The following is a 24,152-nucleotide window of genomic DNA, read 5'->3' as shown; positions in this document are numbered from 1 at the left end:
ATTTAATTGGACAACAAAGGGTGAAAAATAACATCTAGAATAGCAAGTAATTCACTTCTACAAGCTTGTGATATCAACATCATCTCTCAGGTTCAGTAGCAGATGACAGAAAATGAAAACCAACATACATTTATCTAATGGATTCTTAATCGATAATCTAATCCGCAGCGTGCTGTCCAAAATTCAGTTCTCTTTCTTCCAACTGTGGAAATGGTGCTGAGCAGCACATTTTACTCTTCTTTCTTGGAGGATTGGGAAGAACTATCAGCAGCTCCTGTATACTGGCTTACGCTAGCTTTGGCCTCGGAAAGAAATGCAGGATCAGGCTCATGTTTATCCAAAGGTTCCTTCATCGCCAAGTATATATAAAATGCGATAACTATGTTGACCGATATAACAGCAAGAAATCCACTCAACAATGTGAGAGAATAGGGGGACATGTCGCTTGAACCTATTTCAAATGTATAACACCCTTGATCAAATAATAGGCAAGCAACTTTATAGAAAAACAATTAATAACCCCCTTTCCAAATCTTAGCAGAAAAGCTAATCAAATTATCACAAAAGAAAATTGATACGATAAAGTGATCTTCTACGCACAGATATACATATATATATATATATGGAAGGACTCTTTTAGTTTAATTAAGAATAAGTTTCAGAGAATGTCTTCTGAAGTTGTGAAGCTTTCTTAGAGAATCTGTGATGCAATACAGCCCTACATGTGATTCACATGGGAATCAGGGCATAGTGCCTAGATTTATCTTCTCCTTCTATTTGATTTTCTGCACTCCTGTTTTCCTAACTAGCCCTTATTTTCCTTCGATCATAACAGAAACTCCTACTTTATATGCTCAATCCATCCATACCAGCAGGGATCTAAACCCTAAAGTCCTTAAATAGCTGCTACCAGTACATCCTAGCGGTTTACTCAGTTAGCTGGACAATAAAATTTCAATTTCCTGAAATCATTGAGCAATTAAATCGATCTTTTGCAATCCTGTTAAAGCCTCTCGCCCAGTATTTAAAATCCTGAAATCAAATTTCTTTTCAAAAGCAAAGCCCAAAACATCAATTCTATCCTATGCCAGTATGCCACAGTTGGCATCAGTTATACTTGATGGACTTGGTGACAGAATATGATCTTCATTTTTTAAACCGCACATTCACTGTATGAATATTATTATGTGATTAACAGAAACAATAAAGATTGTAATAATCATAACTTTCCTCATGAGATAAAAATTAGAGGTAACATTAGTTGCAAGCAAGATGCAAGATTCAAAAGACTTGATTGAGATAAAAAATTCCAATTATCACAAAACTTAATGTGACATGGCCAAACTCTAAGGTGCTGCAGGAACTAAATGGAGGTCAAGACATAAATTCAGAATGCAAAACTAGAAATGGTATGTTTGTTTAGAAAAGTAAAGTAAGCGGCTAAAATTACTATAAAGAGAATTTAAGTAGATAAAATTCTTGTAATAAAGCATTAAGAAGGCAAACCCAGCATAAGTAGTGCAAGTCTTTGTTAATGTGAGGGACTTCAAAATAAGATGCACTACTAGTTTTCCGACAACCAATTAGATATGACAAATAAAGATAAGAAAAAGCAACAGTATTTGACACAATAGTCTTACCAGGAAGCAAATTATTGTTAAACCCATATAATATTGCAATGGGAGTTACCCACATAAACAACGATGCAGTAATGAACTTTTTCATTACTCCTGCCATTGTTACCTCCAACCTACAGAAAAAATAGATAAATGAATCAATATCAATAGAAAACCAAATAAGGAATATTAGGGCCGTAAACAAACATGAGAGAGAGAGTCATTTCATAGTCAAGGGCTCAATGGACTTCTAAATGTTTACAAAAGGAACTGATGAATACGAATAACGTTTTGCAATGAAAGAATATCAATTAGTCTTGTATAACATTCACTGGGCCTCTGCCTTGAGGTTCAATTAGTGATACAACTAACAGCTATAAACATAGTTCATTTCTAGCATTTAGGCATAGGCACACGAACTTCTTTAAAGTCAATATAACTCAAAATCAGTTCCTATATGTGTACCTAAACATGATAAAGTAACAATTATTACTATTAATGATCATAAGGTATTCATTCATTCAAACTTGGAACCCATAATTATATCAAACACCCATAAAAGAAAAAGAAAAGATGTATCATAACAATTGTGTACATGAGTGAAAAGAAAAATTCAGAAGAATATGTCTCTTTACGATAATTCTATGCAAATGCTTAAGAGAAGTATAAACTACTACGTTTTTACTGGGATATGATGTTCCACTTGAAAGCAATTCAAATAAAGACCAAAACTTTTCAAATGCAACCAATTAACAAACAATCACGATGAAGAAAGACACTAAATTTCAAAATCATATTGTTTGGGAACATGGGGACATAATATTGAAGTGACCCAGAATGACCAAAACTCACACAGACAATTAATCAAACACTTGGGCGCATGCTCAAGCGAGTAAAGAATGGACTGAGAAAGAGCATACATACCCAAGCGAGAGTGTTGGATCGGGAGATTGAGTCACTGCTAGGGACTTGCCAATGTTAGCTTGTCTGTTCTACAGTCCAATCCCTTCCTCCGCATTCAGAAATTGCATATTCTATGCGAGAAGAAATAGCTCAGCTCTGATTCTCCGAACAGGGTTTCAAAGAATTCAGAAGTAAAACTCTTCTTTTTTTTTGGGGTGCTGGAGTTTAGAAATCAGAAGCTAAACTTCAAAATAAGAGTCTTGCTGCTCTTTTGCTTCTGGTTCTGGGATACCAAACAAAATGATCAGATCCAAAGCAACTTCATTTTCAATTTGGGGGGGGGGTGTATTTAGACTACCCACTATTGAGTTGGCCACCCTCTCATTTTTTTGCCTATTTTGCCCATATATTAAAAAAAAACACATTTTGCCAATTTTGACTGGCCACCCATCCCCACCACCAGCGCGACCCCACCCCTCCCCTTCGCCCGATCTCCCTTCTCTCTCTTTCTTCCCTCTCTCTACCTCCCTCCCTCACCAGACCACCATGGGTGGCCGGCGCGACCCCCAATCTGGAGGTATATGAGGTCGCGCTGACCACCCATTGTGGTTCGGTGAGGGAGGGAGGCAGAAAGAGGGAAGAGAGAGAGATAGAAGGGAGATCGGGCGAAGGGAAGGGGAGGGGTAGGTGGGTCGCACTAGCGATAGAGAGGGGTGGGGTCGACCGACGAAAGGGAGGGGTGGGGTTGCGCCGGCGGTGGGGAGGGGTGGCCGGCCAAAATTGGAAATGAGTTTTTTTTAATGTAGGGGCAAAATAAGAAAAAATGGGCAAAAAATTAAGGGGGTAGTCAACTAAGTGGTTTTGGGTAGTCTGAAATTCTGAATAGTCCCCCCCCCCCGGCGGCCCCGGCCCCCCTTTTTCAATTTCTTGCTAACATTGTTATGTACTTATGTGTGTAATGGTAATCTCATTTCACTCTATCAAACGAAAAACTAACACGTGGTCTACGTGTGTAACTAATCTACGTGTAATATGAGTTGACGACAATCTTATATTTAGACTATGATATTAATAACTCACCACCTATATTATACATTCAAACTAATTTCATATTCTCCCTTTTCCAAAGTGGCGATTCCATTTTTTCTCCATTTTCTTCAATTTCTTTCTAAACCCTTGTCATCTCATCACCTTCTTCGTTCAAACCAATTCCCTCACTTCTAAACCCTAAATTTCATTCCAAATCTCACAACATCTCATTTGAAAATATGATTAATGCATTAAGACAATGGACTTTCAAATCTTTGTTTGGGTGTTTTGTAATGAGGTATCATTGTGTATATATTGATTATTTTTATTTTTTTTAAGATTATTTTGAATTTTAATATAAAACTAAAATAAATATTTTTAAAATAATTAGTCATATAACTCATATCACATCAACATCATTGACAGGACCGCCCCCGGATTTCCACCCTGAAACCCGGAGAGGTCTTGCGGGAATCCAAATTCAAGGAAAATCCTACCAAAATTTCGGCAAAACCTCCCCTGAAAATGGACTAACCCAGAATTTCAAAACCTGTGAAAAAACACTTCTAAACAGCAACCACCTCTACCACAACCAAAATAGGGTCTCAGACCCAACAATTTCACAGAAATCCAACTTAAAATTGTAAAGTAGTTATCAGAGCTTCTATTCTATTATAAGGAATTTCTACAAAAATTGAATGGCACCTATAGGGTCCGACTAGGGAGATGGATGTAACTGCCTCGACGTGTTTGGCTCGACCTCCACCAAAGCTATTACCTGGGGGACAATTTAAGACAAAACAACAAAAAGGTGAGATAGGCTCAGTGAGTGGACAAATTTATGGAAACAAAAACAAAAGTAAATTTCTTTTTCAGAAATTCCTTCAAAACCACGTGTAGTTCAAAAACCTCACGTCACTCTTTGAAATCCCCCAGTTTTAAAATCATTTCCAAACTTTAAGAATGTTATAAACTATTGGAATTCACATAAAAGACAAATCAAGATACATTTCTCAATGGTCAACCATCTAAATTAACAAAGTCATAAAAATAATAAAGATCGAAATCACTATAAAACTCGAAAGGTATTTCTCATTTAAAATCCATACTTAAACCCTTGAAAATACCGATTTCATTTCTCACCATGCTATATACCCTGAATAATCCTGGCCATACACCTATGCGGAATTCCTGCATCGCACAGGCAGGCAATATCCTGGCCATACACACGTGTGAATAAAATCAGCACGTGCAAGCAATCCTGGTCATACGTGCACGCAGAGCAGCCCCCAAAGGGCGAAGCATCCCGACACACAGCCCAAAGCCTATATGTGTGCCGTGATGGGTCCCAAAGACCTATGTATCTGATAACCTGGAGGGTACTGCAAGGGTGGTTTGAAAACCATTTTTCCATAACCCAAAACAATAAATTCTTTTTCCACCAAGAATAAATATCAAGGTACTTTTCCAAAAGAAGCTTTAAATCCATAAGCCAACATACGAAATTCGAATCAAATTCAATATACAGAGATCAAAATAATACTTTTCGGCAAAACTGAAATATTAAATGAACTTTGTATGAGAAACCAAATTTCCTTTCCCAAAGCCCAACAACTCACTAAAATGAACATGTAAATATATGTTTTAAAAAAAACTTATTCATGAACACATTTGTTATTACTAAAGCAAATTCAATTAACCAAGATAAAAATGCGAATTTCATAAATCAGTTTAAGGAAGTAAGGTCCACTCACAGTGAGAATCCTAACTTCGATCCTCCTCCGGGTCGTCTCGAGCCACGATCGTCTCGCCTATAGAATAAAACAATACAACCATAGATTAGCCTCGGTTCTACGACATTTAAAAAGAGTGTGTGTGGAGTCTAACGTCCCACTCGACTTCGTTCCTACGCGATTGGTTTACGATCTACATGAATTGACCAATAACACTTCCACAACCGCCCCTAAGGTTTCCCGGTTCAACCTAAGTTCACCCAAAGATCCAAAACAAATCCCAAACTTAAAAAGAAACTTGTCCGAGAATAAGTTCGGTATTGGCAAGGTTTCTAATTACAATTCGAAATACCTTTGGTTCCACCAATCTCTTCCAACATAACCAAGACCAACAACCAATCTAAAAATGGGCTCTAAGATAAACTTACATCCAAAAGGTGACTGTGGGGGTCGAGGTCACCATGGGTGCCGCCCAAAGCGGCGGCTCCAAAATCAATTTAGTTAAAAATACCCTTTTTTCTTAAACCCACACAAAATTTTCAATTCTAAATAATCATAGAAGTTTCATAGGGTGTAATTATCCAAACAAACATCAAGAAACATCCCAAAATCCGGAATTCAAGGGGACCCGAAATGGATTCCTAAATCAAATTCCAAGTTTCAGATTTCTTCAAAAATTACTCTACCAAAAATATAGGAAAAAAAGCTCGTACCTAGAGTAGAAAAACCCACCAAGAATCTCGAAGATTTGAGGTGAAATTTGACTGAAAATGGAGGGAAAAGTCGACGGCCCTGTGTGGCCTTTTCGAGCAGCACCGACGCGCAAGGGGGGCTGGGCTAACTGGAGGAGGAGCTGGCGAGCTGGCCGGCGTTGGGGGGCACGCTGGTGACCTCAGTTGGCTGGAGATGGCTGGGCGAAGAGAAGAGCGGCGGCTGAGGATTTTTTTTTGCTTGTTCGCTCGCGTGTGAGGCTGGGCTGCAAGGGGGTGATTGGGAGATGGTGGTCGGTGCGGTGGGGACACGCCGGTGAGGCTAGGTCGGCTGGTGGTGGTCGGCGACGAGAGTGGTGGACGTTGGTTGATGTGCAGGGGCGGGTTGCGGGGGAGGAGAAAACAGGGAGAGAGAGTGTGCGGGTGAGAGGGAAATAAAGGGAGAAAGAGAGAGAGAAAGAGAGAGAGAGAGAGAGAGAGAATGTGGTAGAAAGTTCTAGAGAGAGAAAGAAATCATAAAATTTTTTCTGATTTTTAGTTATTTAAAATCCCACTTTTATAAATTTACAAAATTGCCTCTAACTTCACATGTCCGTATCTTCCAAACCGTAACTCGGATAGAAGCATGCTACGTGTCTATGAAATCGTGGGATCGAAACCTATCTAACGGACCCAAAGTCAAAATCAAAAGCTTATTTATTTTAAAAGTCAACTTTGGGTCAAGCCCAAACAAAAATAAAATAAAAATTTTAAATCCAAACCCTTTTTATTTTCCAAATAAATCCTAAAATCTTTATAATACAATTCAACATCTTTTAAAAACCTCTTAAAACCATAGTCAAATAAAAATTTAAATTTCCAGTAAAAATTTGGGTCGGGTCGTTACAATAATGACGTAGTTTGATTAGTCTTGTATAATTCAACAAAAAAAAAAGGTGTTATATAAAGTATAATAATGATAATTGGTTTTCGAAACACCTCTACCAAAAATACTTGTAACTTTCAACATTTTTAAACTGAGTTATGACATGTATCCCATGTTATGGATTAGAATATGATTCCTATATTCATTCAATATTTCTAAAATTTTGTTGTGAGTGGAAGAATTAGGTTGCTCTGGTGATATATTGGGGATTATCAAATTCCACTAGACATTTCAAAAGAAGAGCAGACAGAGAAGCCAACAAAACAAAGCACAAAGAAGCATGCCTATGTCATCTAGTCCTAATTGCATTGAAGCATTTAGGCCCATTTGGCCAAAAGAGACATGCAGCCAGAGCCTAATATAAGTGAAAGATAAGCCCCAAGTTGGATCCTTAGGTTGCCTTGCATTCTAGGGTTCATAAAATCTGCTGCTAGAAGGTCAACCAGAGCCATGTATATTAGGATCCCAGCTGAAGCAGAGTTGAATACCCCTTCCACAATCAAAGCAGTTGGGCTGTTGTCATTGTAAATGTTTGATATTCCCATTCCAATAGCAATTCCAATTGGGGTGGTGAGGGAGAAGAAGAGTACCATAGTTGCAATGGCCCTGGACTTGAATTTGGCCTGCAAAAACAGTTGGAGCATCTCACATAAACTGTATGAAAATAGAAATTACAATGGAGTAACCTAAACTCACAACCCAAAATGTTTTGGAAACTGCCCAATGATCTTTGGGATTAGTGATACATTCACCCTCTTTATGAGAAAGTGTAGGAGGGTAGTGAATTACAAGGTTCAATCCCAATGAATGTGTGTGTTACAGATATAATACTGCAATTTGTTCCCAAAGGGGTACTGCTGAAGCCAACATGCAACAATGAACCATAGTGTCAGCTTAAGGGGAGCTATAGCAAAAAACTTGTGGGGACTGGAGACCCTAAACAGTGAAAGGTGTCCTACACCACCATGCAACAGTTCCTAATCCATATTCGTGCCTATAAAGTGAAGACATTTCAATGTTGTTGGAATTCAAATGGACCCTACAAAGAATATGCAAGATCTTTGAACAGGTGATAAGATACTTTGTGACTATATCACAAGACCTTTGGAGCACTAAGAGCTCATATTATTGCACCTATATGCAGATTGGTAATAACATAATGGGAGTATTAGAGATGAGATGTTTCCAAGGACAAGCATGCTTTCACTTTGAAAGATGTAAATTCCCATATTTATTTTATCTCTACATTTTCTTGTATCATACTTTTGAATATCACATATAAGGGAACAGTTATATACCTGAGAGATGCACCCACCAAGGCCCATGCCTTCAAAAAATTGATGGAAAGTCAAAGCTGCTACAAGAGGTTTGATTGTCTTGGGACTCTCAGAGGCACCTAAAGCTATCCCAATTACTACTGAATGAACCACAATCCCCAGCTCCAGAACCTGTAAAACATTCATGTAAAGAATCTACGTTATTACTATTTACATATCAGAGTTAAGCACATGGCCATAGGCTATAACCAATGAAGTTAAGTTAATCAAAGAACAATACCAGTACATAAAATATAAGTAGAGCATCCAAAGTCTTTCTTTATAGGGTACAAAAGACTTTTAATGATAATCACACACTTTTGTTGAAAAAGTTTTCTTTAATTACACCAGAAGATGTTTCAGTTCAAAACTCATTAAAGTTTTTTCCTGTATGGGAATAATTTCAAACACCTGTATGCTTCTATTTACAAGTATAGAACATAATATACAGAGGAATGGCAGAGCAGAAAACAGAGGAAACAGGGGAAAAACAGAGTTGCACCTACCAAACAAAATGAACCTGCAAAAAATTGAATCTAAACAAACTAAAAATGGAAACCAACTCTACCTGTGATATCACTCGATGCCTGACAAGCTCAAAAGCCGACGTCGAATCCTCCAATACCAAGTCCGATCCATGGGCATGGCCATGTGTGGCATGTGTATGAACATGCACATGACCCTCATGCATCCCATGCATCTCCTCATCTTCCTTCACTGGCTGTGCTTTATTGAAATGTGATCTTCTATAATAACTAGTGGCAAAGGTGTCGATCATCATCGTCCCTATAGCCGAAAGCATTGCAATGAAACCGGTGAATGGGAAATTCCCCCATGGCCTTTGGCTAAGGCAGGGGCTTGTCAAGCTTTCGAATGCATCCGGCAACACATGGATGAACCCAGTTGCTAGAATCACACCAGCAGCAAAGGCTTTGATCATGAAGAAGATATCGTTTTCGGGACGTAGAGTTGGGATTTTCTTACCCAACATTGGGAGAGAGATACCAAGAACACTAGCTATGAGGATTGAACTTATTGCAACTAGCTTGAATTTGAGAGCCTTGGCTTTGTCACGGTCTTGGATTTCAGTACTGCAGGTGCATTCTGCAGAAACCAAGACAGGGACAAGAACTAGAACAAGAACAAGAATGTGAGAAGATGGAGTGAGCTTTTTCATGGTTTTGAGTGAAAGAGTTGGAGAGGCACAGACAGAGAAGGTGGGGTTTGAACTTTGAAGTGGGTTTTGAAGAAGTCCATTGCATACTGTATATATGAGTTGGAGAATTTGGGAAAAGCAAAGGTTTTAAGGTAAAATGGCGACATGGAATTGCATTCTGTTTGATAAGAAAGTGAAGTGGGGTTGCCAAGTGTGTGGTTAGTGAAGCCAAATGACGACATTATGTGTTAATGAACAGTTTAAAGGAGGTTAGGACCTTTTTTTTTTGCTAGGAAAGGAGGTTAGGACTTTAATTAGGCTTTTGAGGTCTCTATCTGAATTATGAACAATGGAAATGATAGGACTTGGGACTAAAGTTGGCAAAAAAGGCATTTCAAGCATTAATGATTAAGTAGTAACACATCGTGGGTTGGTGACATGGTGTAGCCAATGCATGATGAGCATGAATTCTGTTTATCTCGGTAGAGCATGAATTTTATTGAAATTTAGCGGTTGTCTAATATGGTGTTAGAGTTTTTTTGTTGCCCGAATATAGTGTTAGAGCTTTAATTACATGAGATTTTGCCTTTAAAACCTCCAAATCTCAATCTCCATGTATTTGTTAAATTGCAAGGGATACAGTGTCACTAACAAGTATAAAAGAACTTTAATTGCAGAAGGTCTTGCGTTCAAAATCAATGATAAAAATTTACTTGTATATTTTTTTAAAACTATCATTGCATTATAGAGATATTTATTTTTGAACCAAACAACAAAAAGATCAGTGCATGCTAGTGGCATTTCAAAATTTGTTAGAGAACAAGCTTTATAGTTTGCACCATACAACAAAAGTTTAATATATAAAACTAAGAAAAAGAGCCGTCTTAAAATGGTATTAGATTGAGAAAGCTAATGAAAAGTCCTTTATTCTACCCAAATGGCCTAGATCACAAGGCCATTGGATGGATCTGATATGTCAAAACATTTTTGACAAATAAACAAAATTGGTCTCTCTTACTTTTTTCCCAAAAATTTATGATTTTTCCACTTATTCTTTACGCTATATAGCCTATATGCTATTATGCTGGTTGATTTAGACTAGAAATATGGATCAAGAACTTAGAGTTCAATGCCGCAGAACCTCCACCCATTGTGACCTGACAACTTTATGTTATATACTTAATGGAGGGTCCAGATTTATACATCGTACACTTCAATTTTCTGCTTCTTCCATTTTTTCCTCTTCATTTGACTTTGTGATTAAAACTTATAGTAATTGTATGCTTGAAATATATTGTTGACTAATTTCTTAACAGTTTAAGCTTTTAAATTTTAGTAATTATTTAACATGGTATCAATCTTACTTGCTAGAGAGATTTGCATGGTACAGGATGAAGATGCACCGTGTAGCATGAGGCTACATGTGATGAAGAGTGTAAGTTGATACACATTAATTGGTGACCCACTTGACCCATTCTCTAACAATTTAAATTTTTGGGTGGTCCACTAAATTGTTTAACAATTGAGTTGGCACTCCAAGTTGTGTAATCAAGCTCAAAAATTGAAGCTAGTTGCAATAAGTTCGATGTTTATAAGGGCACTAGCCATAAAGATTGAACCTATTGCAACTAGCTTAAATGTGAGAGCTTTGACTTTGTTACGATCCTCGGCATCAGTAATACTCCATGTGCATTCTGCAGAAACCAAGAGATTGATGGACAAGAAGAAGAAGAAGAATGTAAGATAAAGTAAAGCTTTTTCATGGCTTTAAGAGATCGAGAGTTGGAGAGACTGAGAGACAGACAGAGTGCTAGTAAAGGAGTGGTATAGAGTGGTCTTCTGTGGCTGTGGCTTATGAAGCCTATTCCATTCTGTGTATATATTTATACATGAGTTGGAGAATTTGGCAAAAGCAGGGCTAGAGTTAATATGACGACATGGGATTGCATTCAGATTGTATATATGAAAGTGAATGTGGGGTTGACAAATGACAAGTGTGTGGTTTATTAAGCCAATTGATGACATTATGACAGACTTGTGCTTCTTCAACAACAAAGTCTAATATCCTCATTTTAGACACAGAAATTGCATTGCAGGGATATTTATTTTGGAACCAAGTAACAAAAAGATCAGTGGATGCCAATTGAATTCCAAAATTGTTGTTATCAGAAACAGGTTTTTGCAGTCTGTCCCCTGCAACCAAATAAAAAAGAACAAGTTGTATGTTAAATACTAGCAAAAACATCACATACCAGAGCAACTCACACACTGTCCAAACCAAATTGTTATGAAATTGAGAAAGCTAAGATGAGAATTCTCTATATTCTAGCCAAGAGCCTAGAACACAAAGGCCAATGTTGGGTGGATCTAATATGTCCCCACCAAATGAACATAAAACAATTTTGGAATCCAAATACCAGATTTGACTCTTCTTTCTCTCATTTTTTTTATGCTATATGCTGTTTCTGTAGACTAAAAGAGATATCAAGGGCTTAGGCTCTAATGCTGTAGATTGTAGAACCTGTACCTGACAACTTTATGTTATACTTCATGGAGGGTCCAGATTTACTTGGTATACTATTCATCTTTTTCTCTTCATTTGACTTTGTGACTAAAACAACTTAAAATGACAATTTGGTTTTTTGGACCGAAACTTAAGATGACGATTGAGCAGCCCAACTTACGTAATGAAACTCAAAACAAGTGTTGGTTATATATATATATTACCATTTTTATTATATATGTAAGGAGATTAGTCCTAATGTCCTATGGTAAGGTTAATATTAATATTAATAACTTGAGAAAAGTGCTTTACCTTTTTTATGCAATAGAATCAAGATCAACTTATAAATATATCCTTGATTTCCTTTCCATATTTCCTTTCATAATTATTCTCAAAACATGTGGGCTTCCATTGCCTTTAGTTTTTCAAAATCGAAAGATTCCAACCTACACCTTAGAATCAGCTCCCATTTCCACCCTGTTTACTTGTTTGTTTCTATAAATAGAAATATACTATGATTAAGTTTCTAATTTTACTTATTTTTTGTTTATATTTTATGGTATTATTGTATTAAAATATGGTGCGTGTTTATTTATTTTACATGTACTATATTATGTATGAAGAACACTCTAAAGTTAATTGGTTAGTAAGTTAATATGAAGTTAACCACTATTTTAGACTCACCACATAAGTAATCTCATAATCTGAATCGTCTATTTGTTAAACCCCACTTTCAAAGATCATTATTGCAAAAAATTAACTAAATTGAAAATTATTTAGTCATCCAAATGTGATTAAATAAAAAGACGGAATATTATATATCAATAAAAGCATGTAAATGGTTATTATAATCATATAGCTAAAAGACTTCTGATTTGAAAATTTTTTACAAAGATGATATTTGAAGTGGTGGGGCTTAAAAAATAAACGGTTCGGATTATGAGGAGTTAGTTTCGTATTAACTTGTTAACTAGTTAATTTTAGAGCGTTTTTAATTATCCAGTTAAAAGAGCTGTAGAGTTTGCCCATTTGTACTCAAGTTAAATTCCTCCCCTCGTAAATCTAAAAAAAACAAAAATCTATCGAGATCCTACCTACCAGATGAGATCCCTATTCGGAGGCAAGGACGGGGATGAGAATTGCAAACCTCGACCCCATCCGTTGCCATTCAATGTATATGCTTCCCCTTTTGCACATTTACAATCCTTGCCTTTCAATGTTGCTCAAAAACTTTTGATTACTTTCCGGCCTAATACATAGCAAAAAGCTCTTGGAAAAGCAATGTATATGAAAGCAATAATCTCATTGGTTCAGAACATAATTCCAATATTTGGTTGGTTTGTGGTCCTACATATTACAAAATGCTATTCTTGAAGGAACATTTTCCCCAACTGGAATATTATTACTTGGACCATTTCACTAGTGTACTGCGAATTTGAACCTAGAGATTTAGACCATATCATTCAAACAATGAGTCAAAATAAATACATTAATAAAAAGAGAGATTCCCCACTTTGGTCGGACACCTAATAAAGGTTATTTGTTTTCTTTTGTGATTGAGTCCTACAATTATTAGAATGTTAAATCATATAATTCGAAATCTTGCATTGATATTTGGTGCATCTTACATAGCATCCGACAAATATATGTTGCATATTGTTTGGCATTGGCATGTTTGTCTTTGAAGTTCTATTTGAACTAGGACCGCCACTCTTATTCACCATACATGGATTGAAGTGATTCAAATCATGTCATTATTGCCTTCATCTCTTCATACATGAAGGTACAACTCCATCTTGTAAGAAATAAATGGATGTAAGTGGGGATGGAGATCGGAGGTTTAAAACTTAGAACCTTGTGAAACCAGAGCTCTTAAACCATAATTAGGCCCCAAAAGATTATACTGTCAAGGAATAGGCCAACAATATATATCTAGTTAACAATTAAATTTACATAAAACTCTAACAAAGTCGATGAATTAGGATTCTCCCCACTTGGCCAAGAGTGACATAAAACATGCTCCAAGAAGAAGAGCAAAATGAGCCCCAAGTTGGAGCTTGGAATTGCTTAGCATTTTAGCATTATTCATGAAATCAGCAGCAAGAAGATCAACAAGTGCCATGTAAATGAGAATCCCAGCAGATGCTGATAAGAGAAGCCCTTCAACAATTAGTGCAGTTGGGCTATTCTCATTGTAGGTGTTGGAAATGGCTATGCCAACACCTATCCCAGCTGGGGTGGTAAGGGAAAAGAATAACACCATTATTGCTATCTTTTTCTGATTGAATTTTGCCTGCACACAAATCATAAATCTCTTATCCTAATGTCAGAAGCAGCCTTAAATCTTGTGTGTGTTGTCAATTTTATTTGTCCTTCTCATTTTGGTACTCTAGGATACAAACAAAGATCTTAATTAAAGTGTGCAATATTTCTTCAGTACATAATGCAATTATAAAACAAAAGTTAATAAGCAGCATTGAAATGGTCAGTGGTAAAGAACTACTGCCTGCAAAAGTTCTAACATCTGTTTTGACTTTTGAGAGAAAGAAGTGACTACATGATTGTGAATGAAAAAGCAATAAGTTCAACTAATGTGTAAAGCATTGTGAAGAAAAAACAAGTGGTTCATATTGGTTTGGACTAGCTAGGTACTTACAAATTGGTCTTTTATGCAGAGTAGGGGTTTAGGAACATAATTCTTCACTTCTTAATCACTGTATGAACCAAACTGTTGCTTGTTAGAACTGATTAAATACCTGATAGATACATCCACCAAGTCCCATGCCCTCAAAAAATTGATGGAAACTCAGTGCTGCCACCAATGGCTTGATTGTGTGTGGACTTTGACAAGCACCAAGAGATATCCCAATAATCACCGAATGAACCACAATTCCTAACTCCAAAACCTGCACTTTGTATTACCCTATTCAATCAAAATCTGCTAGAGGGAGTAGTCTACTCATCAAAAGTGAGAGCAAAATCTATGACACAGCAAAATTCGATGGAGCCAAATTCTCTAAGAGTTACTAATTAATTTCTATATAACAAATTAATTGAAGAAATTTATCTAAGATTCTAAGGTACCTGAGATATGATTCGATGGCGGACAAGCTCTGAAGAATTCGATGCTTCTAATACCAATGCAGGACCATGAACATGACCAGCATGATGTGCCCCATCATCACTCTCTTCATCACCATCTACTGGCTGAGCTTTCCTAAGCTCAGACCTCTTTTGGTACCCAGTAGCAATGGCTTCCATCATCAATGTCCCAATGGCTGACACCATAGCAACAAAACCTGTAAAGGGAAATCTTCCCCATGGGTTTTCACTAAGGCAGGGGCTTGTCAAGCTATCATGAGCATCAGGAAGTACATGAACAAACCCAGTTGCTAAGATCACCCCAGCTGCAAAGGCCTTAATCAGGAGATAAAAGTCCTTATCCGGGTGGAGAACTGATATGTTAATGATCTTCACCAGAAATGGTAGACAAACTCCTAGTGCACCAGCAACTAGAACTGAAGCAATTGCAGCTAGTTTATATCTGATCAATTCCTTGGATTTGGTTCGATCTGGATCTTGGTTTTCACATGTGCAGGTTGAAGATACTAGGATTGGTTGAAGAAGAAAAAGAAAGAGGATGGTCATGAAGAAAGTGTTTGGATGAGGTTGGAACTTGTTCATTGTATAGGGTGGAAAAGAATGAAGAAACTATGGTAGAATTAAATGTGTCCATGCTCATACATAGAAAACATTAAGGTGATCAATCATGCACAAAGACAAAACATAGAAATTGGTGAGTAGTAGTACAAGAAAGAAAGAGACCAAATGGGTTTGTTACCTGTCAGCAACAGGGCAAGGAAGACCATACTTTATATTCAATCTAACAACCCCATAGCTAAATTCCAAATTTTTGACACTCATTGCTGGAGTTATATGTGTAAGTGTCATTATGTGTGTACTTAAAATTAATACTGCTCCATATGTGTTGCGTAAAAATCAGAAGCCACAACTTTGCTACAAAGGGTATCTGATCCTTTTAGTTTCCATCAAAATGTATGGTATTGATGCACTCCAACTCTCCAACTTGAAGTGAAAAACTTGTGGTGAACGTTTGGGTGTATTTGGAAAGGCCAATAATAGTACTAGAGAGTAACCAAACTTCTGTTTGGATTGACTTCAAACATTATGTTTCAGTACTACATGTGCCCCATCAAAATTTGATGGGTCTCACCACCTAAACATCAATTCCGTCAGCATGCACATTTTAATGGTCTGCTCTAATAGGAACCCTGTATATACATGATCTGAAAATTGAGTATCAAGAGATTGTTACCAAAAACTATTTTGTATGCCATGTGCAGTTGTGATAGTAATCATAGTATTGTGGATATAAGTCTAGTAATCTTGAATTTAAAGAATAGGACATGCTTATGAATTAGACAAATAATGGTGGCAAGTTGTTGCTAGCTAGATGACTTGAGCTGAGGTGTACTGCTAGACCTAGCTACGGCCGTTGGTTCTAGCCCATTGGGCTAGTTTTTGTGCCTCTGCTTCTTGGTTTTGCTCTCTTAATTTTTCAGCCCTTTGTTGATTCTCTTTTCGTTGGCTTTTGGGTTTTTATGATAGTTTGTTTCGACAAAAAAGAAAAAGAAAAAGAAGAAACAAGGCCTGGGACAATGTAAAATGTAATTAAGCACACACACTAAATACAATATGCATGGATTGTGTATCTTTTGTGTATGTGAAGAGACAGATTTACAATAGCATGAACTGTCTTTTAAGCTGAAACTAAAAGTTGATTAATGTGTTCATATTAAAATAAAGGAACAAGCAGGTAAATTTCCCTTTAGTTGAAAGTTGAAACCATGTGCACTCAATAGTAAGTTCAGCAGCACTAATAGCAAAAGACCAACAACATCATTTGGGTTTGGGTTTGAGAAATAAATAAATAAAGATATGGATGAGATCATGAGAATTGAAATGAAGTAGTACACAGTGGTGGTTGTTTGCTAATTTTTGGTCAAAGACACAGGAGGACATGGATGCTTGTGAGTAGTGACTTCCAAATTTACAAAAATACCCCTGACCACCTACAAGCACACTCACTTGAAGCGTGCAAATGTGCAATGCTATCTGGAGAGTAGGAGTGTGGTTGACCACGAGTGCTGATTGGGTACAAGAACTGACCAAAAAGTTGGTACCCAATCCAATCAAGTGCTGTGTTGGCATTGCCACTAGAGGTCATGCACTCTAATAAAATTGATGAATTAGAAATTTATAAAAAGAAGTAAATAATCAAGCTAGCAGCCCTGAAATAAATGGTCACGAACTACAGCTACCTGCAAGTTCTTAAATAATATTTTTAGACAAGGTTGAGTTAGTAATGCAGTACATGTTTCTGCATTGCTTTTCTACTTCTAAACTAAAGAATGGTGTGAGAAACAATGACAAGGACACTTGTGCTCATGCAACAATGGATTATGGATACTTGTGTTCATTTTTAGTGGCAAACTATAAATTTGGATCTGTTTAAGAACATTTTAATGAGACCAAGAATTTATAAATATAATATGACAAGCACAAGCTCTGACATGAGGCAAATATGATAACCATCTGGCACAAGTAAACTTGCAACATGAACATGAGTACATGAAGAAACTCAAAGTGAAAATCAAGTGAACATGATAAATGCAAAATTAACAGATTAGCGATGAATGGCAAAGTGGTATACTTGGGCATCATAATGCTCAACTTGTAGTCAACAAAGTTGTTGCACAAAGTGACACATCACAGGCTTACCAATTCTCCAGAGAAAAAGAGATGCTATCATATGAATTTGATCCTAATATTTCCTTCTAAGGTTACAAAATTAGATCAGATCAGTTGACAGATTTACACAAAACTGAAGTTTACGTAATCCTTTTGAAGTGTGGGCATGACCCTGTATGCTGTCCAATTTTGGGGCACCCATGTCTGACTCTACTGTAATCCACAAAAAAAAAAAAACAATTTTCTCCTGCAGAAATATGACTAATAAGTTTAGTGAAGTTAATGTAAAAACTTGTATGTAAAAAACATAGGATGGCTGCTGATAAACAACCAACAAAACTATTCATTTCTGACAAAAATTTAAGCTTACCAAATATATCTATGAAATACAATGTTAGCTAATTACAAATCCGACTTTAGCTGTCTCCTAGCTGCTTTAATCTCCTCCATTTGTTCCTGCAGAGAAGGGGTTCCAAAGGGTAGAAAACGTTAAAACATTAAACAAACAAGAAAGAGTTCTTCCCTATAATTGTGAGATGCAGACATTTAATGTGGGAACTCACCTCAAGTAGTGAACGACGAAAACACATTGAGGGCCCTTTGCACAACTGTGAATTTTCTAAAATCACCGCAGGCAGGTTTAAAGGAGTTGAAGAGTTTTCCTTTATTGGTTGCAAAGTACATTAAAAAGTGCTTTTTTTGCGTACAAAAAGTTTGACTAATGGCCTCTTAGTAAGTTGGAAGAAATGAATATATAGATTGTAATATGGTACTTGAAAATAGAATTTATGACATGTTGTAGACATCTAAGAGAGTGTGCATAAGCATTTTCAGAAAAACATAATGTCAACAAACCTTCTGACTGAAAAAAAAAAACAAAAAACAAAAAATGCCAACAAACCTATTTATCAATTTAATAAAATCTCATGGTAAAATGTTGGTGTCCAGTGCATGTGTCAGGAAAATCCTAAGTACCTTATATAAAGCATTCCACCATAAATCCGACCTTTCCTGTAGTTCACACCATTCCATGGCCATATCATACTCAATTGTATTGGACTGAGAACGGTGTGCTGTTGAAACTGCTTTTCTCTACAAAAGGAACAAAGAAGAAATATATTTATATATTTATATATGAAAGAGAAGTCATGAACCCAAAAGCAAGAACAAAACACTTAGCAAGGTGAGTCACCATCTCTTCACGTTTGCTTTTAAGCCTGATTTTGTCAATGGTTAGATGTCCAACAAATCTGATTGTTTTGTCAGGCTGTTTTAGAGTCCTTCTGATACCGACGACAGGTCTGCAAATGCAAAGCCACATAAATATACATGTGTAAGATCACATTGAGTGGAGTTAAATGATTTTCATAACTTGTAACTGATTTAAGAAACTAGAGCCCTGAATCCATAGAAGGTAAAAAGACTATCGCAGACTTTATACAATTAAATGTTCAGAATAATAGAGTATATATCTCCTCTGGCAGACAGAGGCATTATAGACTCATAGTGGAAACTAACTTGCTTCTGATACCACAAAATACATGATAAGCATCCAGCCAATGCAAATCATAAAAATGAGTGCATTGAAGATAATTCTAAATGAATAAAATACACAGAAAAAAAAAGGAAAAAGAGAAATTATTAAATGATTGACAAGTAGAATGCTAGTCATTCTTATGAATCTTATCCACTACACTGACTTAAGATTTATTGTTTTTCACATAGTAACTGGCTAATTAAAATTTGCAACATAATTTTATGTGTGGAATCTTGAACACTACAACCAAAAAAGAATTGAACGTGCTCCATCATTGTGAATGAAGAATTGAAGAAAGAAAAAGGATACCTCCCATCTGCCAGAATCAGGCATCTCCTCTTTAACTCAGATATTGCAGACTCAGCAGCAATCTTTGACTTGAATATAACAAAAGCCTTGCCTGTAAGGCCAGGAAAGAATAAATGTAATTAGTCCACAATTAAGTTTAAGCTTGAACAAAATTAATAATCAGACACTAAATAAAACATGAAATCATTTGAAAAATTAGTATATAGCCACAACAAGATGCTGTACCGTAGTATGGATTAGAAAAAGTACTGCATGGTATCATTTTTGCCTCAACCTTTTCATTGAGTGCACGCCAAACTAAATCCTGAAGAGAAAAAAGGATGTAGATTAAACAGAATGTCTAACACTAGGCCAGACCACATTGGCCCTGTAACTCCAGTTTTTTACTTCATCCAGTATCCTAGTCATTTCCCATCCAATTTGGTGGCTAGAGAACCTCTAATATGAGAATGTTTCTTTTAAAGAAAAAAAATGATACATTGCATCTTACATTAAACTGGCTTTTCACACACATCTGAGTTTCAATGATTTTCATTGATTATCTTATAAACTTCCAATTTTAGATGCATCAGGGAGTACAACCTCTACTTCTGATGATGCATAGGATGGATCCAGATTGTCTAGTAAGACTAAAGCGCCAGCATCTTGAGCTTTCTGCAGTCTTTGCTCCCAAGGCTGCAAAATTTGAAAAGGAAAGAAATCTGGTAAAGACATTACAATGTATTCCCATATAGAACAAGAAAGGTAATTTAGGGTAGAGGGGGAGAACAAGAGAAGGAAGAGAGGGAGGACCAGGTTCCGTTGGCTTGATATGCATTGTTGATACATTCCCTAACAGCTAAGTTCTTTGGTTTTGGGAGGTCTTGGAGTCGAAACCCCTCATAACAACTTGTAAGTATTTGCATCCCATGTTACTTGAGTATTGATTAGAAGCAGCAATGAGAAATGAAGTAATTCAAGAAATCTCAACAATAAGGAAAATATATACAAAAGTTGATTCAAGAAGCCATATTTAAAATAATGTATATGATATCTATAGTACCATAAAAGCCAAAAGCCTGAGTGTTTGCTCACACTTTAAAAACCAAGTGTCTAAAGAAAATTTGAATCTGGTCCCTCATCTTTTTCAGTTACCTAATCTCTCATATTAATCCCTTACATAGAGTTGCCAATTTACCATTCTACTACAACCACCACTCACCTGAACCCCACAATTTACCATGGAGATAATTAGGCTTAGGTCCTTTAGAAAAAAAAATTTTAGACGGAGACCGGGGGTGTTTTAAAATTTATAAGAAAATTTTTTTAATTCATAATAAAGTCTTTCCCCCGTTTGAAGGGTATTTTCCTCTATTTGAAGGGTATTTCCCCTCCTAGGGTGTAGAGTGGGCTTTGTAGAGGCTGCATGTTAGGTTTTAACTCTGAGATTTTGGGCGGAGCTCAAAATCTTGGAGTTAAAACCTAACATAAAGCCGTCAAAGAAGAAAAATAAAAGGACTTAATTAAAAACCCTAAATCACTACCGGTCTTAGTTTAAGAAAGACTCATAAAATGGACTGAACTCTAAGTCTCCCTTTACCATGTACGGGAATCTGAAGACCTACACAACTATTTGTGACATAATAGAAACTTTGGTAGTTAGGGGGAACCCTGGCCCCCACTTGCACCTACCTCCCTCCACTCCCAAGTATAAAATTAGCCTAACATTACAACACTTAACAACATGAACATTCATAAGCAGAGGTGTTAACATGGGACTAATTGACATGTTAGCATAAATAAGCAGGGACAATGGATCAAATGTGGAAAAACCTCATATAAATATATAACACAGGTATTTTTATATCTATATTCTCAGGAAATAGAAACTTACAAGTTGCTTGAACCAATTTCCCCTATCCCCTGCATGTTGAGTAGCTGCTTTTCCCGCAGTCTTGTTTGTCTTCTTTTCAAAAGTTTCCCCCTTAGTGGAAGCTACACCACGTATACCTATCATCTTCTTATGAGGACCAGTCTCTGATGTGCGCATAGGTGGTAGATCCGAAAATCTTACTTTCCGTTTTCCTTTAACTTGACTGCATGATATTCCAGCAGACTCAGTCCCATTTCCATTAATAACAGTATTAAGCCTTATGCATCCCTTCTCACCAATTCGAATTATGTCTTTCTCCGACTCTGCACATGCCATAAACAATCTTATTTTCATGTAATCATTTGAATTCAGAAGTAAAATGCACAGTTGGCATTCTCAGAAATCACCTTTCATGGCAGGGCTTACTCTGCTGCTGGACATGTCGTTTTTAACTGGAGAGGGCCAAGAGGCCACCACTTTGTCCAATCCTAACTTGGAAAACAAATTTGATGGTCCAACTTGGTCTCTAAAATTTGTCTGGAACTTGGGAGTCCTGATGAGCTTTTGACTTTTTCCCCCATTAAAAAAGCACTCCACTGCATTGCATACAAACCATTTCCAAGTTATTGGGAGCCATAAATGTATGGTAAATAAAAGATTGTTGAAAATAGTGCACCCATAATTTAAAAATAAAAGACAAATAACCTCAGATTTTTTTTTTTCTTTTAAAGAAACTGGCTTTGAAATTCAAACAGCTATTATATACACTTCAGGCTGTTGTTGAACCCCTTCAGTTATCACTATATGGTTCCCAAGTACCATGAATGAAATCTAGCCCCAATTTTGACCAGGATCTCTCACATCAATTTTCTTTAAGTGATCACATTTGTTAGGGGTATTTGATTGTTTCTAGGAAAGGAGGTAGCAGTCCTTGAGAGTTGAGGCTAAGACTTAAAAATCCTACCTCGTTATACCTGGCTCAAATAGTGTGCTCACTGCTCATTTGTTATCAGCTACTACAAATCTACAAGAAAGATGTAAATGCATGCTAACATGCCTCCTAGGAGTGACAGTGATCTCTTTCAACTGCTACTTAATCTGGAAACAAGTTACTCAGTTTTACTGCTCATTGCCTTTTAAGAACATGGCTTTGAGACTGACAATAGCATCAACATAGAAATATTAATATAAACCAATTTCATTTCATTATTTTTCATAAAACAAATGAAATCTAGCTGGTCAAACAATAAGCGATGATTTGTAACTAAATGACCACTATAGAAGTGTTTTACTTCAAACAATAGGACAGAACTGTGACAGCCCATCAGTTGATATAAAATAATCTCAAAAAAGAGTGACAAATTCTTAATTCTTAGATAACAGAATCAAATGTGAATCTGATTAACAATTTAACATTCTATATTTGTTTAAAAGGTTTATACCAGAAAGCACCTCTCAAATAAATTCGGATGTAGATGACTGACCTTTAATTCCACCTATTTCATCTGGAAAGTTCTCTAATATTTTACGGCGTCCTGCATCAAAAGCACGGCAGAAAATAAAACTAGCCATTCTCAACTCTTCTTCAGAGGGCTGAGGATTCCTTTTGTCCTTTGATGTGCAGACAACATTGCATTTTCCTTTGATAGATTCCTGAAATTAGTATTTAAAATTGCCATGTAAATAGATTTTGACATAATCATGAGGACACCCTTGGCATCCATATAAATTTTCATTGAAAGAAGAAAAAGGCAATATTTTGATGTAAAAGGAGTAGGCTCATTACAACCATGGCAATGTAAAATATATGCAGTTAAAAGTATGGAATTATTACATCTCTCTAGCTAAACATATCAACACCTATATCTTCAGCCCCTTCTCACCCACCCACCCCCCCTCCCCAACCCAAAAAAAAAAAAAAAAGGGAGAGAGAGAGAGAGAGAAGTGAAAAATCAAATTCTTTTCAAGTTGTTGCCTACCACAAACTCATATAATCTCACTTGCAGAATCCTATGTATCTCTTATATATGGAAGGATAAATTAAGCTTGCAAGATAAGAAATATCCTAGTTACGCACTTCACCTAATCACTTTCATTACTATCAAGAACACCATCTTATCCAATGACTATGTAGCTGAACTGAAATTGCATTCCACCTATATTAACTCACAAATAGATATCATACTAAAAGATTAGTCCATTTTTCTATTAAGAAACAAATTTTATCATAAAGAAAATGATACAAGTAGGATGCACAAGATATCCATCAAATATAGGTTAACATCCTCAAGCCAAAACACAGATTACATTCAAATCAAACCTACCCAAAATCAAGACGAATAACACTCAAAGGATTAAGGAATATCTCTCAAATGTTTAGACAAAGAAGCCCAGAGAGACGCTAAGAAGAAAGACTCCTTTGTCCCTTTTAACAATGATTTACCATGCAATAGAATTCTACTTAAATGAGGTATGAAAGCATAAAGTATACACAATTATTTACCAGAGAATTGACATTTGAGAGGCCTACACCCTCACCAGAAGCTAAAAATATCTCATTCCAGCGTGGTTCACAATCACCCAAAAAGTTACGTATTTCAGCCGGACGAAGAAACCACAGGACCTTTAACTTCTTTTCATGGGCCTCTGTGTCATATATTTTCACAAGCTTACCAATATCAGTCTCAAGACTACCACTACGATAAAGATATACACAATCATAAAGGGAGTATTCCACGCCTTCATAATTGAATGACTCAAGTTCCATATTTGTCTCTTCAGGAGATGACAT

The 24,152-nt window shown here is 36.4% G+C and overlaps 4 protein-coding genes across 5 annotated transcripts; all 4 read right to left on the bottom strand.

Moving 5' to 3' along the window:
* Positions 1-21: 21 nt before the first annotated feature.
* Positions 22-6,428, bottom strand: LOC147297462 (uncharacterized). Of its 2 annotated transcripts, none has more exons than XM_086248287.1 (6): positions 5,995-6,428; positions 5,303-5,359; positions 4,254-4,326; positions 2,541-2,802; positions 1,641-1,750; positions 22-451 (listed from the first exon to the last, which is right to left on the bottom strand). In XM_086248287.1, the coding sequence occupies exons 5-6, from the start codon at positions 1,735-1,737 to the stop codon at positions 231-233; spliced, it is 318 nt and encodes a 105-aa protein (XP_086104413.1). In that variant the 5' UTR covers positions 1,738-1,750; positions 2,541-2,802; positions 4,254-4,326; positions 5,303-5,359; positions 5,995-6,428; the 3' UTR covers positions 22-230. The 2 variants fall into 2 exon arrangements, with proteins under 2 accessions (XP_086104413.1, XP_086104415.1); XM_086248289.1 differs by having other exon boundaries at positions 6,014-6,428.
* Positions 6,429-7,117: 689 nt separating this feature from the next.
* On the bottom strand, positions 7,118-9,454 carry LOC147297461 (zinc transporter 1-like). The gene is made up of 3 exons (XM_086243046.1): positions 8,801-9,454; positions 8,215-8,364; positions 7,118-7,539 (listed from the first exon to the last, which is right to left on the bottom strand). The coding sequence occupies exons 1-3, from the start codon at positions 9,407-9,409 to the stop codon at positions 7,234-7,236; spliced, it is 1,065 nt and encodes a 354-aa protein (XP_086099172.1). The 5' UTR covers positions 9,410-9,454; the 3' UTR covers positions 7,118-7,233.
* A 4,037-nt stretch (positions 9,455-13,491) lies between these two features.
* On the bottom strand, positions 13,492-15,817 carry LOC147297460 (zinc transporter 5-like). The gene is made up of 3 exons (XM_086235624.1): positions 14,976-15,817; positions 14,648-14,797; positions 13,492-14,184 (listed from the first exon to the last, which is right to left on the bottom strand). The coding sequence occupies exons 1-3, from the start codon at positions 15,573-15,575 to the stop codon at positions 13,870-13,872; spliced, it is 1,065 nt and encodes a 354-aa protein (XP_086091750.1). The 5' UTR covers positions 15,576-15,817; the 3' UTR covers positions 13,492-13,869.
* Positions 15,818-17,821: 2,004 nt separating this feature from the next.
* On the bottom strand, positions 17,822-24,152 carry LOC147297459 (protein ANTI-SILENCING 1-like). Its single transcript, XM_086234655.1, has 11 exons — positions 23,865-24,152; positions 22,846-23,014; positions 21,769-21,957; positions 21,383-21,684; positions 20,092-20,184; positions 19,735-19,813; positions 19,510-19,600; positions 18,856-18,964; positions 18,639-18,755; positions 18,034-18,119; positions 17,822-17,910 (listed from the first exon to the last, which is right to left on the bottom strand). The coding sequence occupies exons 1-10, from the start codon at positions 24,150-24,152 to the stop codon at positions 18,066-18,068; spliced, it is 1,491 nt and encodes a 496-aa protein (XP_086090781.1). The 3' UTR covers positions 17,822-17,910; positions 18,034-18,065.

Source organism: Dryas octopetala, chromosome 1 (assembly GCF_963921425.1).
Source record: "Dryas octopetala chromosome 1, drDryOcto1.1, whole genome shotgun sequence".
Taxonomy (NCBI): Eukaryota; Viridiplantae; Streptophyta; class Magnoliopsida; order Rosales; family Rosaceae; genus Dryas; species Dryas octopetala.
Note: the sequence above shows the minus strand (reverse complement) of the source record. Positions and strands in the feature narration are given on the sequence as shown.